The 21,908-nt window shown below is 43.8% G+C and overlaps 1 protein-coding gene across 6 annotated transcripts in view; it reads left to right on the forward strand.

The window, feature by feature from the left end:
* The window catches only part of LOC118361303 (helicase ARIP4-like), a 65,351-nt gene that overhangs the window by 18,424 nt on the left and 25,019 nt on the right, over positions 1–21,908 (forward strand). For 3 of the 6 annotated variants that reach the window (XM_052482992.1, XM_052482991.1, XM_052482993.1), the window contains exons 2-3: positions 5,899–6,056; positions 14,917–15,048. In XM_052482992.1, the coding sequence (XP_052338952.1) occupies positions 5,957–6,056; positions 14,917–15,048 (232 nt within the window). In that variant the 5' untranslated portion in view covers positions 5,899–5,956. Of the gene's footprint in view, positions 1–5,898; positions 6,057–14,241; positions 14,402–14,697; positions 15,049–21,908 lie in introns of those variants that run through there. The other 3 variants (XM_052482995.1, XM_035741133.2, XM_035741136.2) reach the window with 3 other exon arrangements.

Below are 21,908 nucleotides of genomic sequence, written 5' to 3' on the forward strand. Positions count from 1 at the left end.
ATACTTCCTGAATGGATTTTTCTCAGGTTTTTCCCTGCGAAATCAGTTCTGTTATACTCAGACATTATTTTAACAGTTTTGGAAACCTTAGTGTGTTTTCTATCCAAATCTACTAATGATATGCATGCCCTATCTTCTGGGCCTGAGTAGAAGGCAGTTTAATGTGGGCATGCTTTTCATCCAAAATTGCAAATGCTGCCCCCTACCCTAGAGAAGTTAAGAACAGATGTATTATTTACAGTGACAGCCTACGAAGAGGCAAAATGCCTCCTGTGGGGATAGGGCTGGGATAAAAAAAAATATGTAGGACAGAACACGTCATAAGGTGAATGCACCAATTTGTAAGTCGCTCTGGATAAGAGCGTCTGCTAAATGACTTAAATGTAATGTAAATGTAAATCATGACGAGACACCACAACACTATATAAAGAGAGACCTAAGATTACAACATAGCATGGTAGCAGCACAAACAGTTCAAACATTGTTAGACACAGACAACACAAAGAGCAAAAAAGGTAGACAACAATACATCATGCAAAATACTCCCAAGTGTCAGTAAGAGTGTCCATGATTTGAGTCTGACTGAAGAGATGGAGATAACACTGTCCAGTTTGAGTGTTTTTTTGCAGCTTGTTCTAGCTGCAGCAAACTGAAAAGAAGAGTGGCCCAGGGATATGTGCGCTTTGGGGACCTTTAACAGAATGTGACTGGCAGAACAGGTGTGTGTGTGTGGAGGATGGGACATGCAGTAGTAATCTCAGACAGGGGAGAGTGAGGCCTAGGAGTGTTTTTATAAATAAGCATTAACCAGTGGGTCTTGCGTCAGGTATACAGAGATGGCCAGTTTACAGAGAAGTATAGAGTGCAGTGATGTATCCTATATGGAGCATTGGTGGAAAATCGGATTGCCGAATGGTAAAGTACATCAAGCAGCTCCAGTGCACCCTTACCTGCTGATCTCCGTAATCTAGCATGGGTAGGAGGGTCATCTGAATCAGGGTTAGTTTATCAGCTGGGGTGAAAGAGGAGCGATTTACCATCGATGAAAGTCTAGATTTTAACGTTGGCCTGCAGTTTGGATATGTGCTGACAAAAGGACAGTGTAACGTCTAGCCATACTCCCAAATACTTGTATGATGTAACTTGCTCCTCAGGCTCTAAACCCTCAGAGGTAGTAATCACACCAGTGGGGAGAGGGACATTCTTCTTACCAAATCACATAACCTTGTTTTGAACACCGCAAAAACCAAGGTAAAGGGCAGTCAAAGCTTTGTTGTAGAGCATTTAACACAAAATCCGGGGAGAGGCCAGCTGAGTACAAGGCTGTATCATCTGCATATACATGGAGAGAGCTTCCTACTGCCTGAGCTATGTTTTTGATGATAGGGTTGAAGTGACACATCCATAAATTGAGCATTAACCAGATTGCAAACCAGAGAGAATACTATAGACATCAAGAAAGCATGTCAGTTGATTGTCAAGTTTTTCCAACACTTGATAAACAGGGCAAGATAGAAATTGGCCTTTAAATAAAGGATGCAACATGACTGCCTTTCAAGCGATGGGAACAGGTTGGGAACAGGTTAAAAAGGTGATAGATGAGGATGATAGATAGGGGCTGCAGCCTTAAAGACGAAGAAAGGATCTAAACTAGACGTGCATAAATAAATACAGGTATTTTATCAACCAGCACATTTGAGTTCAGCCATAATATTTGTTCTATATCTTTTCAGGGGGATGAAATTGAAATTGTAGCCAGCTCTGCAATTATTGTTTGAAAAGGAGAGATGCTTTGAAAGAAGTATCATTTTCAATTAATTGTCTGATCAGGATGAACAATACCCGGTAAAAACCCTTTTAATTCTGAGTGCTATGTAATTCGCTAGTATTTTTGAGTCACAAGTTCACAACATTGAAGTGTAAGGGGCCTCCAGTTTTTTAGATTTGCTATCTGGGTCTCGTTTTAATAGAGAAATCAGACCTTCCTGCTGAGTACCTGGCAGACTACCATTTCTATAGCAGTAGTTAAAACAATCTAACAATGGAGCTTTTAGTATATAAAAAAAAAAGCTTGAAATACCTCTACCGGTATGCCATCAAGCCCTGGGGTTTTTCCAGACTGAAAGGATTTAATAGCCTCAAAGTTATTCCTCTGTCATTTGGCCTTCACACAGATATTTTTGTTAATCTTCCATTTTTATATTATTTGGAAAGAATTCCTTACCATAATATTAATTCAGTGGGAGAGGATGAGATGGAAAAGATAACATCTGCCTAAAATAATTAGCTTCCTCTTTTTAAAATATAATTTGGCAAATCATAGACGACTCCATCTTCAGTAACGAGTTTCTGCAAAAAAAAATGGTTAGCATTCCTGTATTGGATATTCAGGAAGAATTTCGTGCATATTTCTCCATATTCCACCAGTTTGCTTTATTTTTTGTAATAGATTACATTAGATTGTTCTTGAATTAGTTTCTCAAGTTCTTAGAGGAAAAACAAACTTATTTTGTATCTCTGTAGTATCGTTTTTATTGCAATCTTCCTGTACTAATAGTTCATGGCTTTCCCTTGTTGGTCTTGTCTCTTTAGCCAGAAATGACTTTTTAAAATATTATTGATGAATATTGAATTGAATGACCTCTGAATGTATGACATTTTTTGGCTGATTTAACATTTAAAAAAAAAAAATGTTAGATTTTTGGCTGATATCTGATATTTTCCATGCCCTCAAAAAAAAAAACGATACCAATAAGCAATATTTAAAACTTTGCTGACTTTTAAGCATTCTAGTACAGATATAGTTACACACATACACTGATCAAAAATATATATTTTTGGCATTTACGTATGTCCCCATTACCAGTAAAGCATAATTCAATCGCTTACTTGCTGTGCTGTTTCATTGTTCATTTCTTTAGTCTCAACCAGGTTTTCATTCATACATGTCAATCAGTAAAGTTTTAGTTCTGTCTGTCCGTGCCGCTCTTCCTCAGTGTGCACAACAGCAAAGTGTATTAAATCATTTCTAACTTGTTAACAATTTCTGCTAGTTAGTTTTTGCTACCATGTTTGTTTCAACTTGCCTGAGCCTGCTGAGTTTAAATTCACCTGTTGTCATACATGTTTCATCTTATTTCAAAAATCTTGTTTTATTTGACCCTTATTTAACTTGGCAAGTCAGTTAAGAACAAATCATTCCATGTGAAGAGTCAACTCATTTAATTAAAGTTCAATTCATAACTGCATTTTTTTTCTATTGAAAGGATTTAATCATTTGCAATTGTCTACTTAGAAACAGAAACCTTTTACCTTATCATATCTCCATATATGGCAAATATATCCAATGCAAAAAACATCTCCATTTAAATGGTATTACTATTAATTTGCATATGTTTCCGTTAATTCCCACGGACAGTTTCCACCTCTGAATATTCCCCCAAATGTTCAACCCTAGCCATGACAGAGGGTATCACGTCTGCTATAAACGCAGTTGATGTAGCTTATTTCTCCAGTCAGTTGTTCGAATGGAGCTAGGAGTGTGTTCATGTTTCAAACATGTTCTCAAATGCCATTGAAATGGCAGCAGCGGTATGAGAACCAGCACATTCCTGAGCGTGCAATCGAGCTTTCCTCAGTACGAAATACTCGGCGACCCACTGTGCTGTCAGACTCTGCATGCTCATGGGGCTGACATCACTGGTCCAAATATCAGTCATGAAGCTAAATGCAGTGACACCCATAGCAAGTAGCTCATGGATGTGCGTTTCAACAATACTGTGTAACTCCGGTAGGGCAACATCTGAAAAATACAGCCTACTTGGTAGAGTGTACCTGTGCTCGACCAGTTGGCAAAAGCGAACATCTTCCACGACAGAGAACGGTTGATTGTCAAGGGCAACGAATTCCATTATCTTGGCGTTTAATGTTTTTCACCTGTGAGTTCTCGCTGAAATGTTCTTGCTCTTTCAAATGACTGCACGACTTCAACTTGTTTCGTTGTTGGCTTAGTATTTTTCTGCTTTAGTTCTGTGTAGCTCTAGTTCTGTGTTTTATTTTCAGCTAATATCGGCCAATACCGATATATAGTGCATCCCTAAACTATCTGACCTAGCTATTTTTGGGGGGCCAAGTTTAAGGAGCTCTTTTAGCACCTCCGAATCAGTGACCACCTGCAGGAAGAAACTGTGGAGCAGGGAAGGGGGAAAAAGAGGGAGGAGCATCAGGGTTAGTTGCATTAGAAGGGCTGGGAGATGAGGAAATGTTGCTGGCAAGGAGGCATGGCTGTGTCTGTTATCCTGACTTAATGAAGTGTTGATTAAAGAGCTCAGCCATACGCTCCTTGTCAATAACAACAAATCATCAACATTAAGGGACATGGGCAGCTGTGAGGAGGAGGGTTTATTCTACAGGTCCTTCAACATTTTCCAGAACTTCTTGGGGTTAGACCCACAGAGAGAGAACTGCTCCTTAAAGTAACACACTTTGGCCTTCCAGATAGCCTGAGTGCACTTATTTCTCATTTTGCCTGAACAAGAGCCAGTCAAAAAACAGTGATCACTAAGGTCATTACAGAAAACACCGGACTGATGCCTATCAGGATTATTGTGGGACTGATAATAATCTGAGAGAGATTTAAGGAGTCACATTGTTTTAAGACTTGGTCAGGGGGTTTAAGCATGTCCCAGTATAGGTCACCAAGCAGGACAAATTCAGACTTAGTGTAAGAGGCCAGGAGAGAGCTTAGGGCGGGTAGGGTACAGGCCGGTGCTGATAGTGGATGATAACACCCAGCAACAGTCAACAAAGAGCTATCTGAAGGCTTAATTCTTAAAAACAGCTCATTTAATTATGTAAGCAGCAAGGAGGCAGCCAGAGAGACTGGTAGTACTGAGACTGAAGAGGGGGAAATGAGAATCAGGAGGAATCAGTGGTGCTGGAGATTAAGTTCAGAGGAGAGTGGGGGTGGCTGATCACCGGAGGGTCCTCCGAACCACTGGTGAGAGAAAAGGGGGTGGGATGAGAGCGGGAAAGATGGAGGAAGAGAAGAGGTGTTGGAGGAGAGAAGGGCGGAGGGGGGAGAGATGGAGAAAAAATAAAGAGAACAGGGTTGGGGTATGAATGATGATGGTGATCCCCTGCACCTTACTTCTGATCCACCCTCTTGGAAAGTCCACCATGTTCCCCTGATGAAACCCAGGGAATCCTCAGTGACTGTTGTATTGGAAACATTGAAGATGGGAGGAGATGTTATAGAGACATACCCCAAGAGACTTGCAGCTGAAATTGCTGCAAAAGGTGGCTCTACAGAGTATTGACTTTGGGGGGGGGGGGTGAATAGTTATGCATGCTCAAGTTCTGTTTTTTTGTGATATTTCTAGTTTTTCACCAAAAAATATTTAGCATCTTCAAAGTGGTAGGCATGTTGTGTAAATCAAATGATACAAACTCCCCAAAACAATCTATTTTAATTCCAGGTTGTAAGGCAACAAAATAGGAAAAATGCCAAGGGGGTGAATACTTTCGCAAGCCACTGTATGTTTCAAATGTGGGTTTCTTACATTGTGACAATAACTTTTCAGGTGGCATGAGATTCAATTTTTTTATCCTTTTTATTGAATATCGGTTATCGGCAGATAGTACCAGTGAAATGATGCATCGGTCGGGCTCTAGTTTCAATGGTATTGTTAGACGGCTTTGAGTTATGCATTGGCAATTCTGTATGTTGTCGCTCTGCGAGATTGTCAAGGTAGTGTGTGTGTGTGTTCAATTACTATGTTTTATTTTTTTTGCACTGCAAGACATAGAACAAAAATGAAATAACTGTGTAGGCTACGTTTTTATGCCAAAGCAGTGTCCAAATAAGTGTGCGTGTGTGTGTGTGTGTGTGTGTTGCAGATGGCCTGTGTGTGTGAGGATGCCTAGGTAATGTCCCCGGCGTGACTGAGGGGACACCATGTCTGACGAGGAGACCTCGGGGAGACACATGGAGCCCCACTGCCTCAACAGTGAGGAGGAGGATGAGAATGATGGCGATGATGAAGATGACATCCCCGGTAGGTGGAAACTGAAAGACACACACGCATCCTGATTAAATGTTGTATAAAGAAATTCCATGAGTAGAGATGATGTCCAATGATATTATGTCTGGCATGGAAAGCGTCAACTAAGATGCCTATACAACGGGTTTTAATGGGAGGAAAATACTTGTCATTGAGGAGGTGCAAGTGACCAGGAGTGATATTGAACTGATGTCATGAAAGTGGTTTGAAAACCTACAGTCATATCGTCTCAGTGGTGTGCGTCCGTGTGTTCCCCTTTCTTATTGTCTGTACCTGGCAGCATTTACACAGATGTTCGGGGTAGTCTTTGGTAGCATGACTTTACAGGAGATGAATCCTGTCTGAACTCTGTTCTGCTTCAGGAGGGGTGGGGGGTTAGGCAAACGTGTTACTGTTTCATAAGTTGTCATACCATCTGGTAGTGGCTGTCTTGACTGCATCAAATCCATGTAAAGAAGCTAGTTAAGATAGCCAGCTAGCAAGGCTATTTTAGGCTATTTGGTGTGCTCCCTTAGCCTTGTAATTACCAGATTGCGGCTGCGCTATCAGTCTGCCCGAGAGGCATTGCACAAAACAAATTAAAAAGCGATTGGATCACTGCTTGCTACAAACTGCCTTGGCTTGAATAAAGAAATGCCAACTGAACTAAAGCCTGTCAACAACAGTGCTTTGTGTTTGTAATCAACAAAACCACCCTGGTTGGTTTGACGAAACGTAGTTGGCTCCAGCCTCGCATCTTCCGATCTTCACCAGACTGAGTCCTTGTAGCGAAACAGTGAATCCCCTCCCTCGCCCCTACCAACTCACTCGGAGGGCCCACCGTTGGCACGTGTTACTAACGAAACTCAGAGGGTGACTCCCAGAAAGTGACGAGGGGATCTATAAATCCTCCAACTTCGGGACACACTTGTCTTGAAAGAGGCAGTTCAATAGGTAATAAAACAAATGTGAACGGAGCTCTACGGACAATTCCTTCAACCTCATGGCTTGGTTTTTGCTCTGACATGCACTGTCAATTGTGGGACCTTATATAGTCAGGTGTGTGCCTTTCCAAATCATGTCCAATCAATTGAATATACCACAGTTGGACTAATGAAGTTGTAGAAGCATCTCAAGGATGATCAATGGAAACAGGATGCACCTGAGCTCAATTTCGAGTCTCATAGCAAAGGGTCTGAATACTTATGTAAATAAGGCATTTCTGTTTTTTTTATTTCAAAAAAACAGTTTTTGGTTGTAAATTGATGAGGGAAAATGTAATTTAATCCATTTTATAATAAGGCTGTTACGTAACAATGTGGAAAAAGGCAAGGGGTCTGAATGCGCTGTATGTAGCAATGTCACGTTTATTTAATTCAGGAAAAGCCTTTTCATTGTTTGTATAGTTTGTTTAAAAAAAATTATATATATTCTGGCAAGTAATCAAAGTCGAATACTAATGTCTACATTCGGATATTCTCTTAATTAATTAACCGTGCTCATACCTATGAGAGAGAGGGTAGGGTGTCCAATGAAATATTCATATTTTGACCAATGGGTAAAAAAACAATGGTCCAAACCTCATGTCTTTGTCATAATCTGTTCAAATGTTATTGGAGTTTTTACCCTTGTATGATGGCTAAAATTCAGGTGACTAAATCAATGGAGGCCAGAGAGAAAAAAGTGGTTCAAATGAAAGAAAATTGCTCAGCATCGCGCCAGTTTGGCTGGATGCTGTGCGAGAATAAAGGCTACCTTACAGGCTCAACATGTCCAATCCTAAAAGTTGCTGTGAGAAAGCTGCACTGCTCTGTCAACAGAGCTCGGTGCTTATTATCGCATGTATTAGGTTACGAAATCTGACTTTTTGATATACTGGTAATGCAATCGTAGAAAGTCCCCACTGAAAGTTTCAGAACGTGAATAATCATATTTGTCTTGTTTAAAATGCATTTTAAACATCAGTAAGTTGAATTTCATCACCAAAGCGCAATTTCACCCACTCTGGGCAGTTATTTCCCTCTCCTACCCTCTCTGTGCTGCTCACTCCCTGGGTTGTGGTGACATTCACACAGCCGTTTTTGTCTATGTCACTGTGACACTGCGTTATGAGAGACAGCCCTCTACCCCTCGCCTCCTCCGGTTCTCTTTGTGTCTGCGCAACTATGCCTCATTCAGCCGTGCAGCTCTACTGCAGCACGCGGGCGCTCACACACGCACAGCGACCTTAAGCATCAGAGTTGGGTTTAATAATAGAGTTTGTCTGTGTGTTTGGTTCTTTGTCATGTTTTGTTATAGAAATAGTTGGTTCACAGTCAGGAAAAGGGATTGCCCTCAATATTAGGACTGGGAATTTCCAGGGACCTCACGATACGATACTTAGGTGCCGATACGATGTGCATTGCCATTCGTTACAGTGATTTTATTGCGATTCGATGTCGTAAACATATCGCTTACCATATGCCTGCTGCAGAGAGACGAGAACATGAGAGAACGAGTTTTGATCAGTCAGGGAAATTAAAGGGGCTGAAAACAAATTGGCTCCCTATTAAAAAAAAAAGAAAAAGAAGACCGAGAACAATCTATGAAGGGAATATACTGGAGGTTCGGTGCAGGTACCACCCAACTAGCGCAAAAAGTATATCCCAATATGTAACTATTAAAAAAAGAAAAATATGCATAACTACTCAACATGTAGGCTAGCTACTGTACTTTAACTCTGCTCAGTGTCAGGACTTATGCACTCTCACACTCCTACTTACTCTGACACACACACCCACACACACACATACGTCAGACATATGTACACATTACGTAACCCTACTCCCCCTATGCCCAGGCCTGTCTGGATGTTAACATATTGCTGTAGGATTAAGGTCACTAGTACCAACGGCAGGCCCGGGGAAGTGAGGATCACTTCCTCCCTCTGCCATCTCCATACTAACTCTATATCTGTCTAATTTCTTCCTATTCCTGTCTTTTGGTTACCAGATATCTATCCATATAGCAGCAAGCAGGTGCTGCACTGATCCATCAGCTTCAACATGACAACATGGCATTTAACATGCTTAGGGTTGTGTAATTCTACTTACATTCCCCAAATTCCCAGGTTTTTCCTGAAATCCTGGTTGGAGGATTTCAGATTTCCTGCTTATTCCTTCTTGATTCTGGGAATCTTCCAATCGGGATTTCTGGAAAAACTTAAGACTTTTGGGAAAGTTAACCAGAACTTTCGAACCCTAAACATGATTCGGTCGAGTAGTTTTATTGTGGCTTCCAGTCAGCGTGGTGCAGAAATACACTTTCAGGACACACCTTAAAAAGTGGTTGGTGCCATTTTGAAAACAGAATTGCTTGTGTTTAAACGTTTAAAACATTTCCTGGGAAAATCACTGGTGTACCGTAAAGGTCTCCAAGCTGCAGAGCAAGGTTCTTGACCTCGTTCATAACATATCATGTACCCTCAGGTCGGCACAGTCTCTTTCTTTAACTAAACATGAAAACGCTCTCAAAATAGTCTTCTGAGCCACATGATAAATGTATCAACTATCATGTTGCCATTCACCTGTAGCTGTATGCGCCTGGGAATTGGGCCTATTTTGCCCATCAAGTCAAATACAATTCCACACCATCCTTGGCATTTGTTATTTTATTAGGATAACTATTAGCTGTTGCAAAAGCAGCAGCTACTCTTCCTGGGGTCCACACAGAACATGAAACATGACACAATACTCAACATTAATAGACAAGAATAGCTCAGAATTGGACAGAAAAACTGAAGATTTGTTATTGAAGGCACACACAGCCTACATATCAATACATGCACACAAATTATCTAGGTGAAATAGGGGAGAGGCGTTGTGTCGCGAGGTGTTGCTTTATCTGTTTCTTTGCTGCTTATTTGAGCAATATGAGATGGAAGGTAGTTCCATGCAATAATGGCTCTATATAATACTGTATGCTTTCTTGAAATTGTTCTGTATTTTTGGACTGTGAAAAGACCCCTGGTGGTGTGTGTGTGTGTGTGTGTGTGTGTGTGTGTGTGTGTGTGTGTGTGTGTGTGTGTGTGTGTGTGTGTGTGTGTGTGTGTCAGAGCTGTGTGTAAGTTGACTACGCAAACAATTTGGGATTTAACACGTTCATGTTTCTTATAAAAAGTAACACAGTCAGTCTCTCCTCAACTCTTAGCCAAGAGAGACTGGCATGCATAGAATTTACATCAGCCCTCTGATTACAATGAAGAACAAGACGTGCCTCTCTGTTCTGGGCCAGCTGCAGCTTAACTAGGTATTTCCTTGCCGCACTGGACCACACGACTGGAGAATAATGAAGATTAGACAAAACTAGAGCCTGCAGAACTTGCTTTTTGGTGTGGTGTCAAAAAAAAGTACAGCGTCGCTTACAAGTACACCACTTACAAGCACACCACTTACAAGCACACCACTTACAAGCACACCACTTACAAGCACACCACTTACAAGCACACCACTTACAAGCTCACCTCTTACAAGCACACCTCTTACAAGCACACCTCTTACAAGCACACCACTTACAAGCACACCACTTACAAGCACACCACTTACAAGCACACCACTTACAAGCACACCTCTTACAAGCACACCACTTACAAGCTCACCACTTACAAGCACACCACTTACAAGCACACCACTTACAAGCACACCACTTACAAGCACACCACTTACAAGCACACCACTTACAAGCACACCACTTACAAGCACACCACTTACAAGCACACCACTTACAAGCACACCACTTACAAGCAGTCCAACATGTGTTGATGATATCTATCTTAGACCATGGATGGTGGAGCATCACAGAGAACATGGTGTCTTTTGGGGCCATGTAACTAACGTGACATATTTCCTGTTATGTTCTTTTTGAGCCAACACTGCGCACACACACAGAGAGAGGGAGCTTAGTGCATGTGTTTGTCATAATTGGGGCAGCAACAGTCTATGTTAGCATTTGACTCATGCATGCTGGCCAATTAACTGTTCGTTCTCCTATGTTACTTGAATGAGCATATTTAATCTGGGCTCTGAAGTGTATTTTGTGCTCTTTCTCCCTCCTTCCTCTCCTCTCTCTCTCGGGTAATAGTCACAGAGCACCATCACCCATGCCACCCGCTCTCTGTGATGTTACAGTCGCCATAACAACCAGAACCTGGATGCTCTCTCTCTCTGTCTCTCTCCCCCTTTCTCTTTCTCAAAGTCGTGAGCATACTTGTTTTTCTCCCTCTCTCTCTGTATACCTGTTTTGACTTCTTGACCAACCCTTTTGCTACAACACCTTCACAACGCTCCCACGGGAAGTTCCGTTCAAACTTCTCTCCTCTTTCTTTTCTCCCATCCCTCTCCCCGTCTGCCTTTTATAGTTCCCTTGTGTTGGTGTGAGAGCTCAGCTCTGTGAGGTGTGCCCATTTCCCCCTGTGCTGTGGCCCTCCTTCCCTCTCTGTGTACCCTGAACCCTGTCCCCCAGAATGTTTTATGCAACCAGGCCCGGGCCCAGCTCCATAGTTTTAAATGTGTTTCACTGCCTACTCACCCAGCTGAGACATACCGTTCAAAACAACACTGACACATTGAGGCAGTGGAAATGTACAGGTAGGGTGGCAGCGGAGGTCAGACAGACACAAAAGGTTTGCCAGAAACAAAGTATAGAGTGACTGGATATGTGAAGCAGGGGGACAGGCTTGCAGGCATGGAGGGAGAGGAGCAAACGAGCAGAGTGTACAGGCATCCCCGCCCCCTGGTTCCCGTGGAGCAGCACGGAGCTGCAGCAGATGCACCACCGTCCAGTGAACCACAGGAGCCATTGGTTCAACATTTGACTTTGAAACGAATAGTCGAGGGTGGCTGAGAGCAACTGAAAATATCCTGTTGACGAGACCAGGTGGAGGCTCTGTACAAGGTGTTTATATATTGTGAGGCCATGGATGTGCAAATTGTTCAGACAAGCGCACACGCGTGTAAGTCCACTGCATTATTCGGTGGCAGATTTCTTTCATTTAAACGCCCCAAAAGACTCTTTCACAAGCACTAGTTGGGCTTTTCGTAATTGCAGAAAGCACACCCAGAGCTGGTTCCTCGGCCCAGCAGCAGCAGCTCCTGTTTTTGGGTCAGGTTTTGTGTGTGTGTGTGTGTGTGTGTGTGTGTGTGTGTGTGTGTGTGTGTGTGTGTGTGTGTGTGTGTGAGTGAGAGCCCTGGATACTGGGTGAGCAGATGGGAACAAGAGGGATGGGGGACTGGAGACACAGCTGGGCCTGGGGATAACGTAGTGATTGAACAGACTGGCAGGGCAGGTACTACAAAGGCTGTGTCACGCTGTCACTGTCACAAAATAGCTGCTCCCCATCCAAGAATACAGCTGTTTTATGTGCGTGTGTGTGCTCAATGTTTTGCACTTGTCATCAGGGCTCTATATTAAACATTGTCATTGGTAGCAGTGGTTCTCCCAATTTATAAAAGTTAGGAGGACGACATAACATTTAGCAGCACCAGAAAATATTGTTTTAATCGATTGAGGAATATCATAATTGGTGCTATAGCTACTTCTGAGGCACATGTTGTGCTCTAGAAACTAGTATGTGATCCTGTAAATATATATGTTGACGCAAATACCAGTCGTTTGTGGACTATTAGGTTTCTACATTGTGAAAAGCACAATCTTCCATACAAATGTTAAGTCTATTTAAGAACATCGTTAGTAGGTGAAGACATGCGAGACATCTGTTATTCATTCATTGCTATGATCATTGATCCCCTGAAGAAGCTATCCCTTTTCCTTTCTTCCTGTGCCCCCAAACGTTCGGATGTCGCCTCCTAGCAAAGTTACCAGGTCGTTAGCTAGCTAGCTAGCTAGCTAGCTATTGAGGTAACGTGACTGAACAAGGCGTAAACAATTGGCCCATGGGGGGGAAAAATGTAATATGGCCAGCCAATCTGCCGTAGAAAGAACAAATGTTGCGTCTGTAATACGGGTCATCTCTTTTGAACTGTTTGTGTTAGAAACAAGCCGTTGTCGCTGTAGTAAATGGCACAACCATGATGCTAATGACTATGCGCAACAACAACAAAAATCTCTAAAGCACTGAAGTCTAATCGTTACTATTATTATCTCGTGCTCCTATATGAAACATCCAGGTTGTAGAGCAAAATATTTAGGTGCAAATGCAATCCAAAATGGTCCCACATTAGAGCCCTGTTTACATGCACGTGTGTGTGTGTGTGTGTGTGTGTGTTGGGAGGAAATAGTAGGGAAGTCTGTTTTGTACAGCAGTAAACAAATCCAGCACATTGTTTTGTCCCTGCTTTCCTTTTGCTATGTCACTCAACGGGTACATTCTGACTTGGATTGAAATGTTGTTTATAAGTGTCAATTACTCAGTCCATGCCTCCCTTTCATTTGCTGAGACTGATTGTGTAAACAGAGAGAAATGTGAGCTAAAAGACTTGCGCAAAGTCAAGGCTGTGTCTATGGAAATGTGTGTTAGTGTTGCTACTCTTTGGGAGGTGAGGAAATACACTCAAAAACAATGTTTGGGTATTTTTTTGTCATTAGTCCACTGTTGATACAGTCCCAACATGTTTTGCATGTCAGCGGTCAAGTTTTCAAAATATTGGACTTTCAAGATGAAAGGTGTCACCAGCCCACATCATATGAAAATAACAAAAGATAGTTTTTGGGTGATGTATTATCAAGCTAGCAACCTTCACAGGGCTGGTTCTACCTTTTCTTTCCTCTCCTCCTTCCTCTCTTGTTTCTAGCTCTTTCTTCCACAAGGTGGGGACTGGAGTGTAAAGATGTGGGTTACTGTTTGCAGCCTCCACGTGTGTGTGTGTGTGTGTGTGTGTGTGTGTGTGTGTGTGTGTGTGTGTGTGTGTTGGAAATTGATCTGGGTAAGCTGGATGGGTTTGTGTGTTTGAAAGGGTCCCGTGATCGAAGTCCGCTGCATTGTTTTGAACGTCCCCCTTTCCTTCCTTATTCCCTCGTTCCCCCTGTCTGAATGAACTCTCTTACCTCTGTTACCTAAGGCAGCCTTGCTAAGGGGGAGGTGTCTGCTGACGACATACTGACACTACCGGTGGAAGGGGGGTTTGTGACTGGCAGGCAAGGCCGGGCTGCTTTCAGCGCCTCATCGTTTTATAATGGTCCCAATAGCCTTCTGTCCTTTGTGGCGGTGGCCCTGGTTACAGAACCATGCTGTCTATTCTTTGTGAGACTGGGGCAGCATGGCAGAGGCAGAGTAGAGCTGACACAGATACTCTGGCTTGACAAGAGGACAGACATGAAACCCATTCCAGAGTAGGAGTATATCATCGTTCATACAGAGATGATGGGTAAGTGTCTAAATCCTGAGTAAGGGGGAGTCTGGCTCGAGCAAGAGCTGAATGGCAGTGGAGAGGTTTTATCATATTGTCAGGTTTGGTATACTTTTTATGTTTACCACTTAGTCTTTGAAAGTTTCTCTAAGCTTGAGCGTCTTTTGGACTTTCTTTCCAACCTTTAATAGTCTATATATGCGTACATAGACACACACACACACCCCCCTACCCCCCCCCCCCGCTAGGGGCCCGGCTCCAGCATGAGCACTTATGTAAGGAGTGTTTAGTAGTTTCCTGGTTGCTGTGAGCCTGACTCACAACTCACATTGCCAGCCGCTCAGGGGTTCAGTAAGTCGGTAGGAAAAACATCTCATCAGATAAACAGATAGCGACAGAGACAAAGGTAAACAAGAAGATCGGTTCTGCCTTACAGCTTTGAGGCAGACTTTTTCAACTCGAGGAAGTGTGTTAGTGAGTTCGGGAGCAGACAGCGGTACTTGGACTCAGACCACCTATTTCCTCACCATCAGAGCAGGGGAACGGAGAGGGAGACTACTCAGAGAGGGGCAAACTGCACGCCTGCTCCACGCTCTCTGGACACCCCACACACCCCTCACGGAGACTAAGCATGCTGCTGCTGGAAGAGTCGGAGACCTTTACAGGTAGGCGATCCCCTGAACCCCGCTGCCACACTGACCCTTCTCTGTGCGAGCGTCACTGACCCTTATGACCGCAGCATGTCGGGGTGATGTCTGAGGAGGACACTTCGAATGAATAAATGATGACCTGGAAAAAGAGGTGTGGATGGATTATTTGGTGATGATTTAACAAGGTTGTTTTTACATTGTGGTTACTGTCTGTGAATTGGAGTTGTTTTGTAAGTGTGCGCACCAGCGTTGTGTAACGCTCCCTACTTATGCATTAGTTTGACACCCGCTAGCCTTTCATTCTTTCTCTTCACTCTCATATTGTTTGTTACCTGTTGGGGAGCACTTCGTTTGTTTGATCTGGGGGCTATTTGATTGACTGTTTCTATGGTAACCTAAACAAGTGGGAGGATTAGTGTTAGGTTAAACTGGTAGTAGTCTGGCTGGGTGCAACATTAGGAGCAACACACGGTCAACTACAACAACCATGTTTTTATACACGACAGCCCACATCATACAGGGATGTGGCCACGTTGTTTCTATACGATTGGGATTACTGGTAGCCTGTGGTTCGGTCTCGTTATCCTCTTCTTTCTGTCCATTCCTCTGGTTTTGGTAGTTGATTGGATGGACAGTTGTTGTGATCCTAGTGGGGCCACCTCCTAGATGGTCATGGGGGAATTTTCCATTAGGGTATGAACGTTTTAAACGAAAATGGGATCATTAACATGGAGAAAAATCCCTAACTGAAAAATATACAGTACCAGTCAAAAGTTTGGAGACGCCTACTCATTCCAGGGTTTTTTCGTAGAATAATAGCAAAGACAAAAACAATGAAATAACATATGTGGAATCATGTAGTAAACAAAAACGTGTTAAACAATGCGATCCTTTAAAGTAGCCACCCTTTGTCTTGATGACAGCTTTGTACAGGCTTGGCATTCTCTCAACCAGCTTCTCCTGGAATGCTTTTCCAACAGTCTCGAAGGAGTTCCCACATATGCTGAGCACTTGTTGGCTGCTTTTCCTTCACTCTGTGGTCCAACTCATCCCAAACCATCTCATTTGGGTTGAGGTTGGGTGATTGTGGAGGCCAGGTCATCTGATACAGCACTCATCACTCTCCTCCTTGGTCAAATAGACCTTAAACGGCCTGGAGGTGTGTTGGGTCATTGTCCTGTTGAAAAGCAAATGATAGTCCCACTAAGCGCAAACCAGATGGGATGTTGCTGCGGAATGCTGTGGTAGCCATGCTGGTTAAGCATGCCTTGATTAAATTAGACTGTGTCACCTTGAATAAATTTAGACCATTAGCACCATCACACCTCCTCCATGCTTCACGGTGGGACCCACACATGCGGACATCATCCGTTCACTTACTCTGCGTCTCACAAAGACACTGCGGTTGGAACCAAAAATCTCAAATTTGGACTCATCAGACCAAAGGACAGATTTCCACTGGTCTAATGTCCAAAAAGTTCAAATGATTGAGTGACCCAGTTGGTGCAAATGGGCAGAGCGTGCTGTGGTGTGTAGGGGGGCTATGGAAAGTCACTGGGGTGGCTAGGTGTGATTAATTTGGGTTTCCATTAAAGCGGGGGGAAAACACTTCTTATCTGTGATATGCTAAGTGAATAACGTGATGCGCCTCAGCTTGTAAAATTTTACTTTGATTTATTAGGGCGGGTCAAGTTTACCGTTGAAGCTGCTTCACTCAACTCTGCCACACGACCCACCACTACGGCGTTTAGTTAGCTTCTTAGCTACCTGTAAAAAGCATTAGCGGTATTCGCCTTGGCCTATTTAGTTAGCTCGAACCAGCTAATCTGCCACTGCCAAGATGGATATCAGAAATTGGCTTCGTCAAAGCACCCAAACCAAGCCAAAGGAAAGGAGAGCAATGAGCAGTAGCATCAAACCGCCCGAGGCCACCGCCAAGCCCAGCAGCGACGAGTGCAGAGCCTGCCCATCCTTCCACAAGCACCACTAGGATAATGGTGCCACAGCCCCCTCTACTTCCGACTGTTCCTGACGATCTTGGAACAGAGGAGCCAGCCCAGGTTTGCCTAGAATCCTATCCTAGCCGCAGGTTTTCTGTCGGAAAACATTCATTTAATAGCAACTGGCTCATAGGAAGATGAGAAACGTTCGGTCTCTGAGGGTTGTTTCCTATGGAAGCAATTGTAAAACACACAAGAACAACTTGCTTGGGGCTGTTGAAATTGTTGCACTCACACACACACACACACACACACACACACACACACACACACACACACACACACACACACCCTGTTTTAGGGGAAGGGCTGTCATACGTTGTTGATGGCAATAGAACATATGGTTTTGTTTGTGAATACCGAATCTAAATTGTACAAATCAGTCTGTTTTGTCAGTGGTTTATGATTGGGTGTGTACATGATTAGGTGAATGATGAGGTGTGTTTGTGTGTACGGGACGCACAGTTCTTGGGATTATGTAACCGCCAGAAGCTGCCGTTACATAAGCTTCCCTCTACCTTCGTCCATGATCATTGCACTGGTGGCCTGTGTGTGTGTGTGTGTCAACAGGAGTAAGAAATGGAGACAGAAAATGGGTCATCCTCCTGTGCTTCCTTACCACGGGGTTGTAAGCGCAGGGAGAGGGGCAGAACCCGTTGAGCTCATAGATTTCAATACAGCCTATTGACCACTTTCTTAGCCCTTCTTTGTTCACAGCTGCAGTACTCCGAGATCTTCCAAGTTGGCACATCTTGACCTTTCTCACGTCGAACTTACACAGGAAGCCTTCTATTAGGTTGATACTGATTTGTGTCTTTTGTGAATAATCTCCTCCGGCTCACATGGTCCGTGTGTAATTTATACCCACTTGAGAGTTAATCAAGCGTATTGCAATTTCTGGTTAGTGCCTGTCTGGTAAATCCTTTGGCCTGATGTGAAACTGATGACAACCTCCTGAAAAGTTGGCCTGTATTGAAGCTTCCAGCAGTCTTCCTGCTCTGTGCCCTGTAGTCGCTCAGGGAACATGTGTTGATGCTGTGATGCTGCACACAGGGTCTTCTCACTGGTTTTTGTAGTAAAACTCACTCGTGCGCTGGATTGAGCGTAATCTATAATCTCTTTTAATTTGACGTAGATGGAGAGAGGGCGACCGCTCTAGTAGGGCCATTTTTTTCTCCTCCTTTTTCAGTGGGTCAGTTCACTAAAGTGTGTGTGTGTGTGTGTGTGTGTGAATTAAATTCTCAGTGTAAAAACAAATGTCTCTCCATTTGTATCTTTTCCCTAATCAGACCTTGTTTTATTCTTTCTGGTTCCTAGTAGACAAAAAGGCATCCTCCAGTCAGAAGCAGTGTTAGTTTTTATCTGGTTTGGTGGTTTGTGGGACCTGCAGAGTTAGTCATTTCTATTCTGCGGCGTGTTCTCGCTCCGGTAAACGTTCTGTAAACCTGCAGGCTCTGATCTTCTGGAACTGGAGTGGGTCGTTAGTCGCTGTGGTAACCCGCTCGTCCCCGACACATGCTACTGGCAACCCTGTCTAACACAGGCCCCTCTGACCCAGCCTGAGATCTCTCGTCCCTCCCCCCGCCAGGCACGCACTGTCCTTGATATCGCCCTGCCCCTGTTTATTTGGCCTAGTCCCGCGCCGCCTGCAGACCTGTTGTGTAACTCAGTGGGTCAAGAGTGAGCGTCAGCAGCAGAGTATAAAGTATCAAAATGACAAACACAAATATGTAGGCCAGGAAACAGGGCCTCTGAAACACTACACTCAAGGCATTTATGGACCTAGATCAGCACCGGTTTCACATGTCAACTCCACTCAGATGACATTCTGAAAGCCTTGGGTTTCAACCAATGATGATGGGGGGGGGGTGTATCGATAGTTGCATTGACTCCCAAGTATTGATTTGTAAAAAAATATTTTAAAAATTGCTAGGTAGTGCTAGTCACTTATTTTTCATCCTATGTATTGTTCTCCATCTTTTTAAATAGTGAACATGTTTTCAGCACTTTTATTTCCATGACTGATCAAAACAAATGTCCTCTTGTCTCTCTAGAGCAGAGCAATATGTTTGGAACATCAAAATCACAGTATCGAATCGCAATACATATAGTATGGGCACCTAAGTGTCTTGATAATATCGTATCGTTTGGTCCCTGGGAATTCCCAGCCCTAGTTTCAACTGTTTCTCACATGTTTTATCGATGGCAACACATCTTTGATCTACCGTAAAACTTCAGTTAATAAAAAAAAATCACTGACTACAACCGCCGCTTATTAAAGACCGGCTTCTATTTGAGCCAGGCGTGTATTTATTTACTTGCCTTTTTCTGGTCCACCTCACAAACGTTGAAGACGTCATTCTCTCACTCGTTTTGGATCAATTCCAAAATGCCTGGCGGTTGCCTTGCCAGAATTTTGCTCTGCGAATTTGAACACTGCTAGCTTGAGTTTGATGTCGCCAGGGCTAGCAACGATGATGGATTCCAATGTCGTTGTTTTTTATAATTTTATGCAGATGACTGTGGGAATATTAAAGATGTGTCCATGGTAACCTTGTAAACAATTTAATTTAGATCCGGTGTTTATTTTAAACGGGTGTTTCTTTGCTGGAATGATGCCCGGCTGTTAAATGGCAAAGGTGGCGATTTGAAGTTTTACTGTGTACCAACACCTACTTTCAGGGGCTTGATGTTTTGATTAGTTGCCGAAGTTGAGTCAAGTGTGGTAGAATAGATCAAATAGACTTTTGTGAAATGACTGGGTTGCGAAACGCTGGGTTAAAAAGTGATTGGTGAAGAGAAAGTGGTACTCTTTCGAGACCAATCATTGTCTGAGTGGCACATACAAGGGAGACCATGACAACCTTGAGCCACTGTTGTCGTCATGGCACCCCCTGGGATTCTCCAGGGCACACTGCCATTCTGGGTTGATAATTGTCTGTCTTTGGTACTCGGTACTACGCACATGCTGCTACTCTGTTGTCGGTGACGCTAGCCAGAGCTGCCTGTAGAGCTGCCAGTGTTACATAAACAGCCAAGCCAGTGTATCATGGTTGTGTAACCCTGTGGCTTTTTTGAAGACGCCCCTACTTTACACCCATCCCAGAAACCCCAGCCCCTCCATACGAAGGAGGGGTTAGTCAGTCAGCCACAGGGGAAACAGCAGAGAGAGAGGGAGGGAGTTAGGGAAGGGCTGCTGCGTGTGTAAATGCGACGCTCCTTTAAGAAGCACAGTATGCATACGAGTCAAATGAATGTGAAAGAGCGTGAAGTGGAAAAAATGGTCTGCATTCTCCATGCTTCTGGACTGAATTATGGCAGGAAGTTGAATGGCAGTCTGTCGTCGCTGTGGTGACCTTTTGTGTGTTAGTCAGTTTTTTTTTGGGGGTTTGCCTCAAAGGCCTCCATTATGACCCCCCTCCCACTACCCCAGTTGCGGCTGCCTCCCTTCCCCTCCCCCCCCAAAGTAGACCCCTGCCCCCAGGTCCAGTGATGTCTATAGATAAGAGACAGTCTCTTCAGTCAGAGGACTAATATATCCCCTCTCCCATTTGTACTGTAACTGTTTTCTGTGGTTGTGGAATGGAGCCAGGCAGGAGAATTATGAATGAGTGTGAATTCTCTGTATTCAGTGTATTCTCTGAAGAGGATTACTAGCTAGTGGGTTTAGAGAGACCAGAGATACTGTTTTGGTACACTGCATTGTTCATCTCTAACTAGGCACGGCAGAATTTTCCACACAAAATAACACCACAAGAGCAAACAAACATACGGCTTAGTGGCGTACTGTAGGGGTAGCGGGGGAGCGCTGTACACTGTTTCCCTCAGAATGCCCTTTGTCCCCCTCCCGGTCCCCAGGAAGGAAACCGTGTTCGGGGTCGGTGGTGTCGGGTCCTGAGGCCTATTCTGCGGCATTTAACTTTAATAACTGGATCATTTCCTTGCCTCGGTTCATTTCACTCCATGGCTGTTTTACTATTTGATATCCCAGCAGTCCTTTGTCAGACCACCCCTCCCTCTAATAGGATTACTCTGGTTGGACGGCTGAGTTTGGGGGAGGGGGGTTGATTTAACCCATATCCCTGTATTATGTTCCCCAACCTTGTGTAGTAATAGTCTGTCGTGCTACAGTGTGACGCGACGCCACCGTCCCTTTTAACTCACTGGCTCTTATGATTGGGCGACTGCCACGGCTCGATGTGTGTGTAGTGTCGTTGCCATGGAGCTAGTCCACTCCGTCCCTGCTCACAGAAACCAGGGGAGATTGTGTATTGCCATGATTTGTTCAGTACCATTCAGAAAGTTCACTTTTTTTGGTTTCCTGGGTCCTGTGTTGGGAGAATTGAACTTTTATTTTGGTTATGTAATGGTGGGTTGTGTACTGTAACATCGTGTCCCCACTGTTTGGTTGGACAGTGCTGACGTTCTCCTCAAGGTGTGTGTGCGTCCACTGGCAACTCACCTGGTCAGAGGCTCCTATAGCAATACTAATCCAGAATCACTTAACGATATAGAGTGACGCTGTTAAAATTCATGTTTGGATGCCGGCTAGTTGAACTTGGCCTGATGAGGCATTGGTCTACATGGTAAAGCCTTAACATAACCTACCATCCCACACCACCCCCCCTGGTGCCAATGGGTTTTGTCTTGATGGCAGGAGGGTTGGGGTAATTGAGGATCTTGATCATCAAAGCTGACCTAGCTATTAATAGGCTTAGTGCCGGCTATTGCATAAACATGCTTACTACACCGGTCACGCACATTCGGCTTGGGAGGTATCCAGATTGTCATACCTTCATACCGACCTTGTGCCATCCTGGGATATTTGTTAATACTGGCACTGAACACTAGGGGCACAATTTTCAAACTCCACTT

This window comes from Oncorhynchus keta, chromosome 28, assembly GCF_023373465.1.
Source record: "Oncorhynchus keta strain PuntledgeMale-10-30-2019 chromosome 28, Oket_V2, whole genome shotgun sequence".
NCBI lineage: Eukaryota > Metazoa > Chordata > Actinopteri > Salmoniformes > Salmonidae > Oncorhynchus > Oncorhynchus keta.